This window comes from Gymnoscopelus microlampas (assembly GCF_963454915.1).
Source record: "Gymnoscopelus microlampas genome assembly, chromosome: 5".
Classification (NCBI taxonomy): Eukaryota; Metazoa; Chordata; class Actinopteri; order Myctophiformes; family Myctophidae; genus Gymnoscopelus; species Gymnoscopelus microlampas.
This window is the reverse complement of record NC_139942.1, coordinates 18,754,471-18,772,732: the sequence shown is the minus strand read 5'-3', so window position 1 is coordinate 18,772,732 and position 18,262 is coordinate 18,754,471. Positions and strand designations below refer to the sequence as shown.

General features: G+C 42.9%; 1 protein-coding gene across 1 annotated transcript in view; it reads left to right on the top strand.

Annotated features, from left to right (window-relative positions):
• Positions 1–18,262, top strand: part of LOC311044979 (disco-interacting protein 2 homolog C-like) — a gene marked incomplete at its 5' end in the record, with an annotated part of 157,113 nt that overhangs the window by 121,978 nt on the left and 16,873 nt on the right. The window contains 7 exons of the mRNA XM_084056787.1: positions 4,195–4,275; positions 5,376–5,499; positions 7,929–8,050; positions 9,024–9,135; positions 10,051–10,160; positions 16,960–17,090; positions 17,423–17,591. Coding sequence (XP_083912913.1) covers positions 4,195–4,275; positions 5,376–5,499; positions 7,929–8,050; positions 9,024–9,135; positions 10,051–10,160; positions 16,960–17,090; positions 17,423–17,591 — 849 coding nt within the window. The remainder of the gene's footprint in view (positions 1–4,194; positions 4,276–5,375; positions 5,500–7,928; positions 8,051–9,023; positions 9,136–10,050; positions 10,161–16,959; positions 17,091–17,422; positions 17,592–18,262) is intronic.

Here is an 18,262-nt window from a genome sequence, read left to right as displayed (position 1 = left end):
TGAGACCTGAAGCCGATTCTACATGTCTCCTAAATCCCAACAGTTTTCTGAAAAACGTATGTTTCTATATCAGTGGTGCTCAATCTTTTTCATGTCAAGGACCCCCAAAATTATATGTATTTGGCCGCGGAACCCCATCAAAATATTTTGTTCCAGGGACCCCCCAGAAGCAAAGATTTGAGTTAAAAATGTTCGCTTTAAAAATATATTCAAAAGATTTGCACACATTTTCACGAATTAAAAAAAATAGCAGATCTACAAGCTCATAGCGCGGCACTCGGTGCCGCGCTATGAGCTTGTATATCTGCTATTTTTGAATAGCAGATATGTAAAATAATGCTTTTTAGCTCAAATCCAAAAATGACACAGTTCCAGGTCTTATTGGGTTAAAAGGTTACTAGTGTTCTACATGGACTCACTGTGATGGCAAACGGCAGCGGGTGGACAAAGTATACTCAACTCCAGTACTTGAGTCAAAGCATAGATACTGCTGGTCAAATGTTTCTCAACTACAAGTGAAAGTTGCTCAGTCAAATCTGTACTTGACTTCAAGTACTGGAGTACTTGCTTTTGAAAAATACATAAGTGTTCAAAAGTACATGCTTTTAAAAATACGTTAGGGTTAGGGTTACTGTAGTTCAAAGGTTTTCAAAGATTTTGAAATGTGGATCCCGGAAGGGTCGATTTTAGTTACATTTGTAGACTCTCAAAGTTACAAATGGATACATTAAAGCTGTTTATGTCACTTTTTTTGTGAACAGAACATTATTTTGTCTGATCTGTATGGTAGAGTATGTTAATACAATATAATTCATAAATTGGGGCGGTTGTATTTGGTGTCCCTGCTCTTCTGGTGAGATATTTAGATCCTGTTTCTGGTTTGACACAAATTCTTACCTGAAGGTAAAAAAAATGTCAGCACTTGCGTAGAAGATCCGGGTTCAAATCTGAGGTTGAACAGGAAAGTTACAAAAAACACTGACGATTTCATTGTGTACAGTATTTTATTTTGTATTAGACTACACATATAACTCTACGATATCACTCTGCACACTATTAGACTACACTATACATATCACTCTACCTACAGTATCTGTATTATATACTGTAGCTCTATACATTTTGTGAATGTAGAATTCCTCCATTTTGGTGCAGAACTATTCACATGCGATGTGCAGAGTCTCTTCAGTTTGGCATACAATTCCTATCCCTTTATTTTGAAATAGTGCGGTTCATTTAGAATGTGTATAATGCATTGCTCCAGTTTTGAAATACAACTCCTCTTGTCTTAATGTGGAAAATCCATTTTTGGTTCTTTAGCATAGAGTTCCTCATTAGGAATGTTTAAAATTCTTTGTCTCTGGCAGGATTGGAAGGATTCCTTTGTTTTGGAACAGAGCTGTTCATTTGGAAAGCGTAGAATCCCCTCTTAAACCCAGAGACAACACCAAGGCTGTCTTCTGGAACTGTGAGCAGAGAGTTCTGCCCCCTCACTATATCCACTAGACCGCTGTTTCCCAAACAATGGGTCGGGACCCATTTTTGGGTCACACAACCGTTTTCATAGGTCGCAAGTAAATATCCCTATTATTTATTTCTTTTCAAATGTTTATTTTCTTTTAAAAAACATTTTTTTTAAGCACCCTTTCTCTCAGAAATTTGAAAAAAAATCTAACATTTCTGAAAAGAATTACAGAAATGTTCAAAAACTATTTTTTCCATAAATTAAAAAACTTTTAAAGGTAGGGTAAGTGATATATATTTTTTGTTATTAAAAAGGTTAAAGTACTATAGGTATTCTGATAGTAATCATTGCTACAAAGCGTTTGTGCGGTCACAGAGGTCTCGCCAGCTCTTTAGTAAACAGAATATAGTATATTTTCAGGTAGGTGACACAATTTAAGCCAATCAGGAGAGAGAACTGAAAATACATTCTGTTTAATAAAGAGCTGGAGAGACATGGGAGACTCCGTTTACTGAACAAACACACTGAAAACAGCAGATCTACAAGCTCACAATGGGTCGCGATGCGATGTCTTGTGAGCTTGTAGATCTACAACACAGCTTTGTAAAATAGCTCTAGCTTAAAGTGGTTGACTCTTAGGTTGGAGTCCTGGGGAGATGCACCACATTTCTCTTGTAGGTCTGGAGCTAAAGGCTTTGGGAACCCCCTGAACCATAGGCTCTAAGAGTGACAGGAAATATCCAGTGACCGGCCCTCGACAGCAAACACATCTGTCATTACCTCATGGTGTTAAAACTGTACCACACAGCTGTCATTTGGGAAGTGTTCAAATAGGCAAGACAGGAAAAGGTGGGCGGGGGCCCGCGTGTGTGTTTGTGTGTGTGTGTGTGTGTGTGTGTGTGTGTGGTGTGTGGGAGGGTGTGTGTGTGTGTGTGTTTGCATGTGGTGGGGAGTTAAGCTGTTTTCCTCATGTGAGTACTGGGGTGGAAGTAGTTAAGCCTCTACAGTTCATTTCCTAATTGAAGGCATGACGTCAGGTTCGTGCAGCACAGTACAGTCTGTGAAAGAGTACTTTTACAAAAGTGCGAAACGTGCTGTGTCCGCTGTGACTCCTGCAAACCGCTGCACCAATCAGCGCCAAATTCCTGTGCACGCTGCCAGTAGGCCAGTATCTCCCTGAATATCTTTCACATACTGTACTGTACTATATCGTTGCTGTCGGGGCAAAAAAAACTCCTCCCTCCACCCTTTTACACTACAAGGGTGGAACCAGAACTTTACAGAACCCGGAACTTTCAAGAACCTGTGAAGTTCCGGGGACCAAGTTCTGCTTACGTTTCCATATAACCAGATCCAACCATGATCATTTCACAAGATGCACCATTACATTAACAAAATTTACTTGGGACTTGGTCACACATTGTGTACGTGAGCCACTTGAAGGGGAATTTCACTTTAACCCATTAAAACCTGAGGCTGATTCTGCAAAATGCCCTCTAAATCCATGGTTCCCAAACTTGTTTGTGCCAAGGACCCCCAAAATGATATGTATTTGCCTGCAGGCCACCATCTGAAAATGTTTTGTACCGGGGACCCTCAGAAGAGAAGATTTGTGTTAAAAAATTAAAAATTATTCTTTTTCTATACACTTTTTTTCCAAAATGTTCAAAAATAGCAGATACTGTAGCTACAGGATTCTAAGGATTGCAGTATTGGTTGATTGAAAACTGTTGGCTGGATTGCTATGTTTGTAGTCTCGCGTAGCCAGACCCCACAGAAAATGAAAAACAGCGACCTCTGCTTTTCTGATATTCTGTGGAGTCTGGCAGGAGTATAATGTTAGACTAGAGCGCAGGGAAACACCGGTTTCATGTCTGCCTATAGCGCATCACTTCCGGTTGGTGCGACCATGTTTTCATTCCCACTAACAATATTTCTACACGGAACACTAACACCACTTCTCCCAGAGAACATGGATGGTTTTGGTTATAAGCCCACTTGTTTCTATGATGAAAGAGTAATTTAAAATGTGAATATCTTTCCGTGGTTTTGTCCGCTCCGAGGACGCTATTGTTAAATTAGTTTCGGCTAGTTTCGAGGGGGGGAGGGTGGATCATGGTGGATGGACACGTGAATCCCGCCCACTACATTTGATTGGGTAAAGCGCGGCCCACTTCCTGATCTGAAGGCACGCCCACTTGTATCCAATGCGCACTGGTTAGGACGAACCGCTCCGACAGATTCCACCGCAGGTCGGAATCTGTTCTTGAGAGATTACTATGTTTGTGACCCCATAGTCTTGCGTATAGCCAGACCGCTATTCCACAATCTCTGAATGCTATATATAGTCTGGAACTACAACTCCCGAAATCCGAGAGAGGAATCTGGAAAATATATTTTAAAATATCTTTACATTTTATTTTTTGATTTCCATTTCTGCTAAGCAGCAAACTATATACTTAGATGATTTTGATTTATATTAGGTTACATTTGCGCGACTGTGAAGACGAAACGGAAGTGGGGAGGAGGCTTCGCATCCGATTGATATCTTAATCATGGTCAGAGCTTCCGAGCCCCAGACTGTATGAAACATTTGAAAATTGCGGGAGGCAACAGTCTGGCCACACGAGACCAGTGACCCCATGACCTTTCCTCCCACCAGGAAGCCTTTGTGCTGTACCTGTTTACGTATCCTGGTCTTATTTCGGTTTCCTCTTTATCTCTTACAGTTCCTCTTCCTGTCTGAGGTGTTGCAGTGGAGAGCTCAGACCACTCCTGACCACGTACTATACACACTACTCAACTCCAGGGTAAGACCTGACTACGCACGCACGCACACGCACACACACACACACACGCACACGCGCGCGCGCGCACACACGCACACACGCACACAGTACTCGTATAATTTTGATTTGGCCAATCAATCTCACATTTGTACCATATAGGAGTTTTCACAAGTACATTGCAGCAATATTTGCATATAACTGTTTTAAACTTTTTTGCTGTGTGGGCAAAACAAATCCTGCAGACTGTCTATACTTGCAATTAAAGCCCTTTATTAGAGAAAATAAGGTTTTGGTTCTCAGACCTTCATCGGGGCAGATATGGTTTTATGCCGTCTCTGCATGATTGCAATATTGTAATATATGTCAATTTGCATATGAGCAGACACATCGAGGAAAACGAGCAGGACCAATGAAACTCTCAGTGCAACAGGATAATATCGTCTCTGTCGGGTGGAAACCTCATATGTACAAAGCTGCTGCTTTTCAGGATTGAAATTCAAAAGTAGCAAAAGTAGCATATCTACCAAGCATCGTGTTTCTGCTACTTTTGATGCTTTTGTGTGACGTTGTAGTATGATCAAGTAGGGCGTTAATTTACGAAAAAACACAACAAGTTAAAAAGCTCACAACGTGTCGCCATGCAACGCGTTGTGAGCTTGTAGATCGGCTTTTCACGCTAATTCTGAAAATGTTACGGTTGAAGTGAAAGTGCCTAAGGCGGTCTGTGGGTTTTTATACAAATTCAAGCAATGAATTATATTTACAAGAACTTGTGACTAAATAATAACTACCTTTGGATCCATTTCCATTTCCTGAAAAGTTAACGGCTTTGGACATACGAGGTTTCCACCCCGTCAGTGATTACTAATGTGAGCCCTGTTGATTGGCTGGCTGGACTGAATATGGACATCAAATTGGAAATGATTGGAAATGACATTTACCTGATTGAAAACGTCAATCAATTATTCTTTTTATATATTCTGTCTTCGAGATTGTGTGGGTTCATGTGTCCGTGACACGTGTGTGTGTGTGTGTGTGTGTGTGTGTGTGTGTGTGTGTGTGTGTGTGTGTGTGTGTGTGTGTGTGTGTGTGTGTGCGTGTGCGTGTGTGTCCGTCCTCAGGGTACAATAGCCAGCTCCCTGACCTGCCTTCAGCTCCACAAGCGAGCAGAGAAGATTGCCGCCATGCTGGCTGAACGAGGACACCTGCAGGACGGGGACCACGTTGCACTGGTCTACCCTCCCGGTCAGTCATGTTCACTGTACATTACACCAGGGCTTGTCAAACTTTAAGGATGTCAAGGACCCCCAAATTGATATGTATTTGGCCATGGACCCCCAGGTCCCTAAATCACAATCCTATATTAAAATTGGCTAATGGGAGGCCGTGCGTGCGGGCGGCCGGACCTCTGACGCCATTCTGACTGATTCGGCCATAAACAAACCACGGCCACGTCACTATGACAACGTAACCATAAACAAACCACGAGTCAGCTCCATATATGGGCACAAAAGGGGGCATGCCCATATATGGTCTTATACTGATGACATCAGGAATCTCCATATATGGGCATAAAAGGGACAAAGGACTGACAGATACAGAGGTATACCATATATGGGCATAAAAGGGACAAGAACTGACGGATACAGAGAGTGCCGCGTAGCTGCCCGAACCTCTAGTTATTCAAAATTCTCCAAACATTTTACTCTACTGCGAGCCAACATATGGATGGATGGATGGAAGTGGTTAAAATGATTGAAACAACTTTTGCTGGGGACCCCCTGCCCCCCCCCCCCCCCCCCCCCACCCCACTTTGAGAACCACTCCATCACATCGTGTGAAGGCATGTTGACATGGCCGTTGGGACTCATGGGAAGCGGCAACAAGGCCCACAGGAAGCAGACGACCATGCTGGTGTGTTTTTGTAGGTGGAGCGTGAGTGCTTCCGAAAGATGAGAAAATGTCAACTTGAGAAAATGTCAAATTTGAGAGTGTGTGAAGTGCCTGGCACTTCGCTCTCCCTGTAGCCCTTATTGCCACCTTCTGTCTTGATTGATGCTATAGCGACTGGCCAAGATACATGGCTACTATGCAGACATACTTTGGTCATTCGTTCTCATGTTCGGTTTCTTCGGTTTGTTTTCTTGACCACGGAAATTAAGATGGTCATTTAGAGCGTTGGTTCTCAAAGTTCCAGGGGGTCCCCAGCACAAGTTTTTAACCCATTAAGACCTGAGGCCGATTCTTACTAATGTCTTCTAAATCCTAACAGTTTTCTGAAAAACGTATGTTTCTACATCAGTGGTTCTCACCCCCAAAATTATATGTATTTGGCCGCCGACCCCCATCTCAAAATATGTTGTTCCAGGGACCCCCCAGAAGCAAAGATTTGGGTTAAAATGTTCGCTTTAAAATAATATAAATATATTAATTTGCACACATTTGCTCTATTTTTCAAAAATAGCAGATCTACAAGCTCGTAGAGGGAGACACTGTAGGAAAGACAGATAGTAGAAAAGCTGAAAGAGAGACAGTGTGGCAGAGAGACGGACGGTAGAAAAGCTGAGAGGGAGACAGTGTAGGAGGGACAGACAGTAGGAAAGCTGAGAGGGAGACAGTGTAGGAGAGACAGACAGTAGGAAAGCTGAGAGGGAGACAGTGTAGGAGAGAGAGACAGTAGGAAAGCTGAGAGGGAGACGTTGTAGGAGAGACAGAGGAGAGAGGGCTGTGATGGGATGTGATTCTATCCCACCAAAGCACCGACAGACACGAAACGACTCAATTCCAAAGCTTCCTACTGGCATCAGAAGCGTCAAGTTAAATTTCCGGTCTTGTCGGTGTAACGTGGGTCAGTGTATCGTCTCTGTCGGGTGGAAACCTCATACTGTATGTCCAAAGCTGTTACTTTCCAGGATTCCAATTCAAAAACAGCAAAAGTAGCAGATCTACAAGCTCAAAACGCGTCGCTTCGCGCCGCGTTTCGAGCTTGTAGATCTGCTACTTTTGAGGCTTTTGTGTGACGCTGTAGTATGATCAAGTAGGGCCGTTAATTTACGAAAAAACACAAAAAGTCTGAGTATGGAGATAGGAGGTTTCTGCCCGACGGTGACGGTATGAGATGGTAGAGGACACGGCACTGGGTACACACAGAGCATTAGGTTTCTCATGGACAGATTCAGCCAGGCAGGACAAATCTCCAGACACGAGGAGATTGCCTTGAAGCAGCATTCAATTAACCAACTCCACAGCCTGTCGGTCAATATTTAACCTTCTCCTCGCTCTGTGTGCATGTGTGCTCTCTGTGTGTGTGTGTGTGTGTGTGCATGCCACATAATATATCTGTGTGTGTGTGTGTGTGTGTGTGTGTGTGTATTTGTAAGTGAACATGCTCATTTTATTTGCGTTTGTTATTCTTGTTTTAATTTATTTTACCCACTGATTTTATTTGCCGTTTTAATTCCTATGATTATCACATATCACGCTCTTTTACCTTTAACTTGTTCTGTAAAGCGCTTTGTAACCTTGTTTGGAAAAAGCGCTGTGCAAACGCATTCACGATCTTCATTATCATTAAGTGTGTCCAGGTGTGTGTTTGAGCTGTGTGCATGTAAAGGGTTGAATCCTGTTTGTCTGTTTGTATGTGTCATTCTCTCTCTCTCTCTCTCTCCATGCAGGTATCGACCTGATAGCAGCGTTCTATGGGTGCCTGTATGCGGGCTGCGTGCCCATCACGGTGCGACCCCCCCACCCCCAGAACATCGCCACCACCCTGCCCACCGTCAAGATGATCGTGGAGGTGACCTTTCAACTCTCGTTTTCAATATATTGCAGCGGTTCCCCAACCAAACGTGAAGGGGTTCGCAGTTCACCCATCTGACCGCTCAACACGGCAGCCGTGTTAAGCGGTCAGATGGGTGGACCGCGAGTGTTTTCAGAGCATGTTTTTGTTTAAATGATCAACTATCAACATAGTATACTTTAAGTTCCTTTTTTATCGGTATCACAATGAAAACGTTATTTGAGTATTACGAGTGATGTCTCTCGCTCATAATACTCATATAACCGGGTTTGTAACCTATAGTTACACACATTTTTCAAGTTTTTTTCAAGAAAAGAATACCATGAAAAGTATTTTTTTACATTCATTTTTATAATAGTAACGTTATATTATCATTCAAATCATAGTGATTTTGCCAATTATTTGGGGGCCCACTTGCAATACCCTCACGGCCCACCAGTGGTGCCCGGCCCACAGTTTGGGAATGGTTGATATATTGTATATGGTTAAATATTTGATTATGGTTATATACACTGGGGCTTTAAGGTGGAAGTACGTGTTAGACTGGGAAACAGTGACATACAGTGGTGGCTGGGGGGTGGTGCAGCATCTGCGAGCGAGACAGCGGTTGCCAACAGAGACAGAGGATGATGTAATGTTATTGTGCTGAGAGAGGGAGGGGTGACAGAGAGAGAGACAGGCAGGCAGGCAGACAGACAGGCAGGCGTCTTGCTCAAGGCAGTGCCCTTGAGCAAGACACTGAACCCCCATAACTGCTCCAGTGGAGCTGCTGCAGTGGCCAACAGTATATAATGAGACTATGCTTGTGGGTGTTGGCTGAAAAGGAGCATTCGTGCTCAGCATACCTACCCTGGTTATTAATGTTTAATGTGTGTGTGTGTGTGTGTGTGTGTGTGTGTGTGTGTGTGTGTGTGTGTGTGTGTGTGTGTGTGTGTGTGTGTGTGTGTGTGTGTGTGCGCGTGCGTTGCAGGTGAGTCGTTCAGCGTGTGTAATGACCACTCAGCTGATCTGCAAACTGCTCCGATCCAAAGAAGCCTCCGCTGCCGTAGATGTAAGGAGCTGGCCCCCTGTACTGGACACAGGTACGCACGCGCACACACACACACACACACACACACACACACACACACACACACACACACACACACACACACACACACACACACACACACACACACACACACACGTTTTCATGATGTGCAATGATAAGATGATGAGAAGAAATTAGAACATTGATTGATTTGAGGCGAGGAAAGATCAAATGAGAAGAGAAGAGGTTGAGAAAAGGTTAAGAGCTGCCATACGTTTAAGTGCTAATGGAAGCAGCAAAGATTTTGCAATAAAACATAAGTAGTACACACCAGTTAACAATTTACAATTTAGCCATTTAGCAGACGCTCTTAACCCAGACCGACTTAAGTAGGTAAACATCAAACCAGGTGCGTCATTTGGGGTCTCAGGGGATGTCAATTGAAAAGGAACAAATTAAAAGAAAAGAAAATAGTCGACATACAAGCTTGTAGAGTCACAATGTTTTCTATTTTGGAAATGGGGCTTAACCCATTCAGGCCTGAGGTTCCGATTCTGCAAAATGTCTTCTAAATCCTAAACATTTTTCTGAAAAACGTATGTTTCTATATCAGTGGTTTTCAAACCTTTTCATGTCAAGGACCCCCAAAATGATATGAATTTGGCCGCAGACCCCCATCTCAAAATATTTTGTTCCAGAGACCCGCAGAAGCAAAGATTTGAGTTCATGTTTGCTTTAAAAGAATATATATATTCAAAGATTTGCTCAAATGTTCTCGATTTTTCTGAAATAGCAGATCTACAAGCTCGTAGCGGGGCACTATGAGCTTGTAGATCTGAATGGGTTAAGTGGTAACTTATTTTTGCCACCCCCCAATTTCCAATTTCTTCTGTCCAAACAACATGCCATCTAAATAGAATTCAGCAGTGTCTTATAATGGCAATGTGTTTGCTGGTTGTTCCTCTAGATGACTTGCCAAAGAGGAAGCCGCCTCTGTTGTATAAACCATCCAACCCCGACACTCTGGCCTACCTGGACTTCAGTGTCTCTACCACAGGCATGCTCGCTGGAGTCAAGGTACTGCGCACACACACACACACACACACACACACACACACACACACACACACACACACACACACACACACACACACACACGCACAAACACACAGTGCTGTGTCGTGTAATATCATAAGGAAAACAATCTAACGTGATGTTGTAAAGGCTGCTGCTGAGTGTGGGGCTGAATACATAGTGCTGACATTTAAACATTAAAGCCGCTATTGATTGTTACTGCACTTTAAAGTATCCTCCACTGATCTGTGCGTGCGTGCGTGCGTGCGTGCGTGAGAGAATATCTGATTGTCCACCACACACAAGGCCAATCCTTGTTGCTCACTAATCCATCCATAATTAAAGCCTTTGTCTGCTGACTCCAGACCAGGCATCACAGGACAAATCCACTCAGAAAATTAAAAAAATATATATATACTGAAAACCGTGTTTTCAGTTCATGTGTGCTTTTAAGTACAGTATTTTGTGGGGTGCATCGGTTGCTGATCGGATAATGTATGACCCACACATCGATCTTTCGCACCGCATTTCGAGCTTGTAGATCTGCTACTGTACTTTTGCTATTTTTGAATTTGAATCCTGAAAAGTCACAGTTTTATGGACATATGAGGTTTCCACCCGACAGAGACTCAATTCCACCCTTCACTTCATCCATGATCAAGTAACGTGCTACCAGGTTACTCCAATGGTAACCTTTGATCAACCACTATGGTGGAAAGCGATGACAATTATCAAAAGTGAAGCACCTGGTGAATTGAAATCTGTCATTCTTCGACTTGGTGGCCTTAATGAGCTCATGTGTTTCCTTGGAACAATTGGCCATTTGATGTCAGGCTCTGGCTTGGAAGAAATACTCGAATTAGTGTACTCAACTAATACGGTACCCAAAGTGCTCTGTGGAAAAGCAGTTGCCAAGACCATTCGGGATCATTTCATGGTTGATGGAACACTGAACACCCTACTGGGAACCAAAGCTTTTCAAGCCAAACTGCCCGTCCCAGCAAGATATTCTGTAGAGTCAGAGGATGTGTCAGAGTTGACTGAAGACTGTTCCATTGCTGGTAAGGATGATGAGGACACACAATGTGAACCAGTTTCTGATCAGGCAGATTGAGACGGATCAGATCATAGCAAAATCTTACCAGAGGAACTAGCAGAAGCCTCAGATCTGTATGACAGTGATATGGCTGCCAGCACAATAGAGACAAATGCAAGTCAAATACTCCAGTTCATAGCACAGCATTTGGAGACACAAAAGAAAAACATGGCAGATGACCGAACAGCAGCACTTTGGCTTCAGTATATGGAGATGATAGATAGTAGTTTGTGCATTTATCAGATCGTAGAGAACTGGCAATTGGGATCTGTATCTTGATACCATGACAAATATGATGCCATTCATGGCTGCGTCTGGACACACAACTTGTACGTGAAGTCATTGAGCATATACCTCCAGAAAATGCAGCAACTAGAACACACACATCCTAATGTTTACAAGCGATTTCAGGAAGACAGTCTGCCAGTTGTTCGGAGGTCAGATAAATACTGGGCTGGACTCTCCCCCGACCTTGTAATAGAACAAGACCTTATGAGAAGTGTAAAAACGACTGGAGGACTGACACAGGGAAGGGGTATAACTGAAACACTCAACATTCTTAGTTTGTTAGAGTTGCAGAACCCTTTTGCCTGCCATCACGCACGCACGCACGCACGCACGCACGCACGCACGCACGCACGCACACACCATTCACGTGCGAAGAAAAAGGATTAGCCTGTTTCCTGAATAAAAAGCAATTTCTACTGGCTGTGTATCAGTATTAACTCAATACAATGCCAATGACGTCTTTTGACGGCTGTTTTCAATTGGCCATTAGTGCCAATGACGTCTTTTTTTTTTGGTTATTTATTTATTTTTTTTATCTCAAAGGAACTAGGAGAAAACGATTTTCAAAAACGTATTGCTCCATCCACTTCAATGTTTCAAAAAGGAAACGGAGAAAAAAAAAACATTTTTCCTACCATTGTAAACCCTGTATTTCTGAGTGTGCCATGCCACATTCAAACATCAAAAACAAATGTCAACGAGGTCACAATGACCTCGTTGAAATTTGTGAAACCACACCTGAAGTGACTCAGTGATTAGCAACCATCAGGGGATCAATCACACTGAAGACAAAGACTCTGTGACCAATTGAAAAGGTAAAATAATAGCCTTTTCGGTGGCACAGGGATCAACAAGCTTGAAAAAGCCTGGCACTGAATGAGTTAACAGATACGTCTCCCTCTGGCCCAACCTTACCTCAGACACGCCTTCCATGCGGTATATGAGACCAGATCAGAGTGCGTCTGATCCGAGTCATGCCCAAATATGTTGTTCCACACTGATGTCATCAATAAGATGATAGTTTTGCCCAAATATGGAATTGTGTTGGTGTGGCTGTACCAATATAAGTGTTAGCATGTGGAACAGTACTACAGTGTTTTACAGAGACTTGAAGACTTCACTTTCATACGCTTTGCAAAATGTTGCACTGGACCTTGGATCTGAACAGAGGAACAAAGAGATCCTTCGATGCTGCTGTAGCGGTGGGACACAATCTGTACTCATTTGGAGGGTACTGTGACTTGAATGACAGGGACCAGATTGCAGTGCATGTCTTCAATACAGTGTCTTTGCGTTGGATTACGTTGCCTCCTGTGACTACTGGAAGAGGAGAACATCCCCCTGAGGTTCCCTCCAACTGTGTGGATCACACAGCTGTGCTCATAGAAGATATCGTCTACATCTGGGGGGGCGTAGTGAATTTCCAGATAGAGAAGCGTGCCGACTTGATATATGTCCGGGGGCAGGACTCCAACCTGCTTTATGCATTTGACGTCGACACCCACGGATGGTTAAGGCCCAGTGTTTCTGGGACAGTTCCAGAGGGGAGAAGGAACCACTCAGCCACTGTCTTGGGGACGGTCATGTATATCTATGGAGGATACACCCAGCTGACTGGACGCAATAATGACATCTACAAGTTGGACCACCTGTTTCATCACAACACTCTGCCACAATCATTGGGACAAAGATGTTTGTATTTGGGGGCGGTCTGGTCCAGGACAACAACATCAGAGTGTTTGACACAGAGACCAACTGCTGGCTGAGCACGCCTTCTGCACAGCTTCTTCCAGAAGGACGCAGGAATCATTCAGCCTGTACCTACAATGGAGAGCTGTACATATTTGGTGGATACTCTTATTTGAAGCAGAGATTAAATGATCTTTGGAAATTTAATCCAGAGACCTTCTCCTGGAAGACAGTCCAGCCCAAAGGGAAACGCCCATTTCAGAGGAGTTGTATGTCCTGTTGCATGGTGGGAGATCGTATCATCCTCTTTAGAGGATACAGAGACCTATACATGCTAGACTTGAATCCTGGTTTGAAGATATTATGTAGTCTAGCAGTTATTCAGTATGGTCTGGAGCAGTCTGAACTCCCACACGATATCAGGTGGGAACTGGCAGCCATGAAAGCTACAGAGTAAACTAGAAAAAGTGCTCCTCGGAGAACAGGTCTCCGCCAGGTCAGGTAGGTTAGTGTGGGCCAGCAATGTTCCGAATTCGCCAATCAGGCTGGAATGTGACAAATCGGATGGATCCGTCTTGATCACTTATATGTACCAATTTACGTGATGTTTGGACAACATTTGCAGGAGTAATATTTTTAAAAAATGGTTGCAAAAATGGGCCTCCTGGTGGCGCTATAAAAGGGCAATGTTGAAAGGGTGGTATTTATTCCTCAACGTATGTGCATGCAAAGTTTTTCATCGGTTTGGTGCAGAGGTTCTGAATTGGCATCCAGGGAGTGTGTGTGCACAGTTTCACTGCGATCAACAAATGGACACATGGACACACGGACACACGAACATGGAAGGACGGAAGGACGGACGGATGGACAGACAGGGTGCAAAACATACTGTCTCGCCATGCCTTTCGGCCTGTTGTTCCGTCAACAGCCAGTGTGTGTTGTGTGTCGGAACTACACATCCCCAAAAGCCGAGAACGGAAGCTGTCATCGGTTCGCCATTTTCCGTTCGCGAAAACATATTTTGAAATATCTTTAAATGTTATTTTAGAATTTCCATTTCTGATAAGCAGCAAGCCACATTATGGTTAGATTATTTTGATTTATTTTAGGACAAATTTCCGCTTCATCCTCTGGTCATTTTCAGAGCATCCGTTGCTCCAGACTGTATGACGGAAGCATTTGAAAATTGTGGGAGGCACCAGTCTGGCTCGCGAGACTAAGTAGAGGTCGACAGCGACAACTGACTATAGTCCGAGGGGAATTGGGAGGGGGACAAAACAAGGAAAAAAGCAAAGGAAAACGACCATTTGAATTGAGTACTATTGTGTTTTTTTTTTACAAAAAAGCGACTGCATGAACCGCATAGCATTGTGTTTTGTGGCGTGTTATCGCCTGCTGTTCCTTCTCTGAGTGATTCTCTCATTAGTCTGTGTGATTAACTACTAATGGACAGAATACTTAACGGCGGCGGGAGGGGAAAAAAGCAAAGAATAATTGCTTTCGTTGTTTCATCCTGCGCCTCGCATTCTCATGCTGCTGATTAGATGAGAATTAGAATATCGTCTCTGTCGCGGGGGAAACCTCACATGTCAGGATTCAAATTCAAAGGTAGCAGATCTACAAGCTCGAAACGCGTCGCTTCGCGCCGCGTTTCAAGCTTGTAGATCTGCTACTTTTAATGCTTTTGTGTGACGCTGTAGCAGTGGTGGAAAAAGTACTGCAATTTTTTACTTAGGTAAAAATATCAATACTGCAATCTAGAAATACTCTGTTTCAAGTGAAAGTCGGAAATTAAAAATGTACTAAGAAGTACAAACTTATTTGTATCAAAATATACTTAAAGTACCAAAAGTAAAAGTACTAAAATGTTTGAACATAGCAGATCTACAAGCTCACAACGCGTCGAGATGCGACGCGTTGTGAGCTTATAGATCGGCTATTTTCAAATAGCCTATGTATAAAATAGGTCCAAAGTGGTTCACGTATGTTTTATAATATAATAATTTATATCTGTAAATTAACTAGTGACTAAAGTTTTCAAATAATTGTAGTGGAGTAAAAGTACAATATTCGTCTCTAAGATGTAGTGGAGTAGAAGTAAAAGTACTGGAAATTGGAAATACTCCAGTAAAGTAAAAGTACCTCAAAATTGTACTTGAGTACATGTACTTTACACCACTGCTCTGTTGTATGATCGAGTAGGGCGTTAATTTGCGAGAAAAAAAAAGCAAAAAGTGAAAACATGGAGTTAAGAGGTTTCTGCCCGACAACAACGATATGTTTCCTGTGGTGGTGATTAATCGAAATCCTCTGTGGCTGTTGTTGTTGTTTTTCATTGTAATTATGATTCAGAGGAGGTTGCAGTTTAGCAGCTATTTGTCTCACATGATGCGACGGTCCAGTGATTATATTAAACTTTTCCACTGCAAAACTGTGGTGATTATCACAAATGACAGGGAAACTACATCCTGAAACACGCTGTATGAAGAGTCAAATGGAGATCCAACTTTGCATACAGATGTGCTGGTTTTAACCCTTTAAGACCTGAGGTTTTTTGAAAGTTTTGAAATTTTGAAAAAAATCTAAAACATTTTTTTTTCAAGATTTTTTCAAAAATAGCAGATCTACAAGCTCGTAGCGCGGCACTCGGTGCCGCGCTATGAGCTTGTATATCTGCTATTTTTGAATAGCCAATGAAATCTAAAGTGACACAGATGCGTTCCAGGTATCAATGGGTTAAATGAGTACTGTTACAGACAGAGAAGTAGAATGGACCGTGCTGAACTGTGACCTAAATCAGTGGTTCTTAAACTTTTTCATGTCAAGGACCCCCAAAACATAATGTATTTGGCCGCGGACTCCCATCTCAAAATATGTTGTTCCAGGGACCCCCAGAAGCAAAGATTTGAGTTACAAACGTTTGCTTTTAAAAAAAATATATATATATTCGAAGATTTGCACAAACGTTCACGATTTTTCAAAAATAGCAGATCTACAAGCTCGTAGCGCGGCACTCGGCAAAATGCCCTCATGTCAGTAACTTCCAGCGTTACCAAACAGTAAACATACAGGAATTCAACTGAGAAACAACCCAGCACAGCTTTTACTTCCTGGACTCAACTCACCAACCCATCAGCTCAGCTCAATGCAGCCATTTGTCTCTGTCGGGGTGGAAACCGCATGCATATGTCCTTTACTTTTCTGGATTCAAATTCAAAAGTGGATCTGCTACTTTTGTGTGACGCTGTAGTATGACACGATTTACCAAAAAATAGGTAAATATGGAGATAAGAGGTTTATGCCCGACAGCATCGAATTCATAACCATGACTAACCCATGGAGGCCGATTCTTACTAATGTCTTCTAAATCCTAACAGTTTTCTGAAAAACTTATGTTTCTATATGTGGTGCTCAAACTTTTTCATGTCAAGGACCCCCAAAATGATATGTATTTTGGCCGCCGACCCCCATCTCAAAATATTTTGTTCCAGGGACCCCCCAGAAGCAAAGATTTGAGTTACAAACGTTTGCTTAAAAAAAAGTATAAATATATGAATTTGCACACATTTTCTCTACAAGCTCATAGCGCGGCACCGAGTGCCGCGCTATGAGCTTGTATATCTGCTATTTTTGAATAGCCAAAGTGTAAAATAATGCTTTGTAGCTCAAATCAAAAAATGACACAGATGCGTTCCAGGTCTTAATGGGCATTATTCTCTCTCTCTCTAGATGTCTCACACATCCACCAGTGCCTTTTGTCGTTCCATCAAGCTGCAGTGTGAGTTGTATCCGTCCAGAGAGGTGGCCATCTGCCTGGACCCCTACTGTGGCCTGGGCTTCGTCCTCTGGTGCCTTTGCAGGTATTAGACTCTTTTTCTCTCATCCGTCTCGCTTCTTCTCCCAACAGAAAAACATAATACTATCATGGAAACATATCTCCTCTGGCTGCCATCCAAAAAGCAAGTGAGAAAGACAGACAGACAGACCAGCAGGCCAAACAGATTCGGTTCTCCTGACTGTACAACACACACACACACGCACACACACACGCACATTTTGATGCCAATACTTTTGTACTTTTACTCAAGTACATTTTAAATTCCGGACTTTTACTTGTAACAGAGTATTTCTACAATGCAGTAGTGATACTTTTACTTCATATCATATCATTGTACTTTACCTCCATCTCCAGTGTGTACTCAGGTCACCAATCGATCCTGATCCCTCCGTCGGAGTTGGAGGTGAACCCAGCTCTGTGGCTGCTGGCTGTGAGTCAGTACAAAGTCCGAGACACCTTCTGTTCCTACAGCGTCATGGAGCTCTGTACCAAGGGCCTGGGCCTGCAGACCGACTCACTCAAGGTACGGGGCTTTCTCTGATCGTGTTTCTACTCATACTTAAACCATCATGACAGTGTGGTGCTGAAGAGGCCAGCCCTGTGGAACAGTGGTTCTCACACTTTTTCATGTCACGGTCAAGGACCCCCACCCCCCTACATTAAAGGGATAGTTCACCCACAAAACTTCTAGCGATTATTCACCCCATGGAGACTTGTATTGGTGTTTTTTTCTTTGCATTCCTAAGCCAATAATTTGGTGACCAGCGGTTCCGGTAGGAGACACAAAGGAGACTCTTTATGTCTCCTACCGGAACTGCTGCCGGTCATCAAATTATGGGCTTAGGAATGCGACAAAAACAAATTAAAAGTCATTTTGGGGGTGAACTATCCCTTTAACTCATTCGATGCCGTGCTTTTTTGAATTTTGGCTCTGAGTGCCACAGCCAAAATTCATTGTAAAAAAAAAAGTGCTTAGGAAGCGAGATACAGCCTTTTTAAGTTATACTGTAGGTTAAACAAGGAGTGGATGGAGCAGCAAATCTTCAAATCATCATATATTGGGTTCTTTTTTTTTTTTTTTTCATGACGTCTTTGACGCCTTCTGGCGCTCAGGGCGTCAGGCCACATGACGTCTTTGACTTCTTTTGGCACTCAATGAGTTAATATGTATTTGCCCACGGACCCCCATCCGCG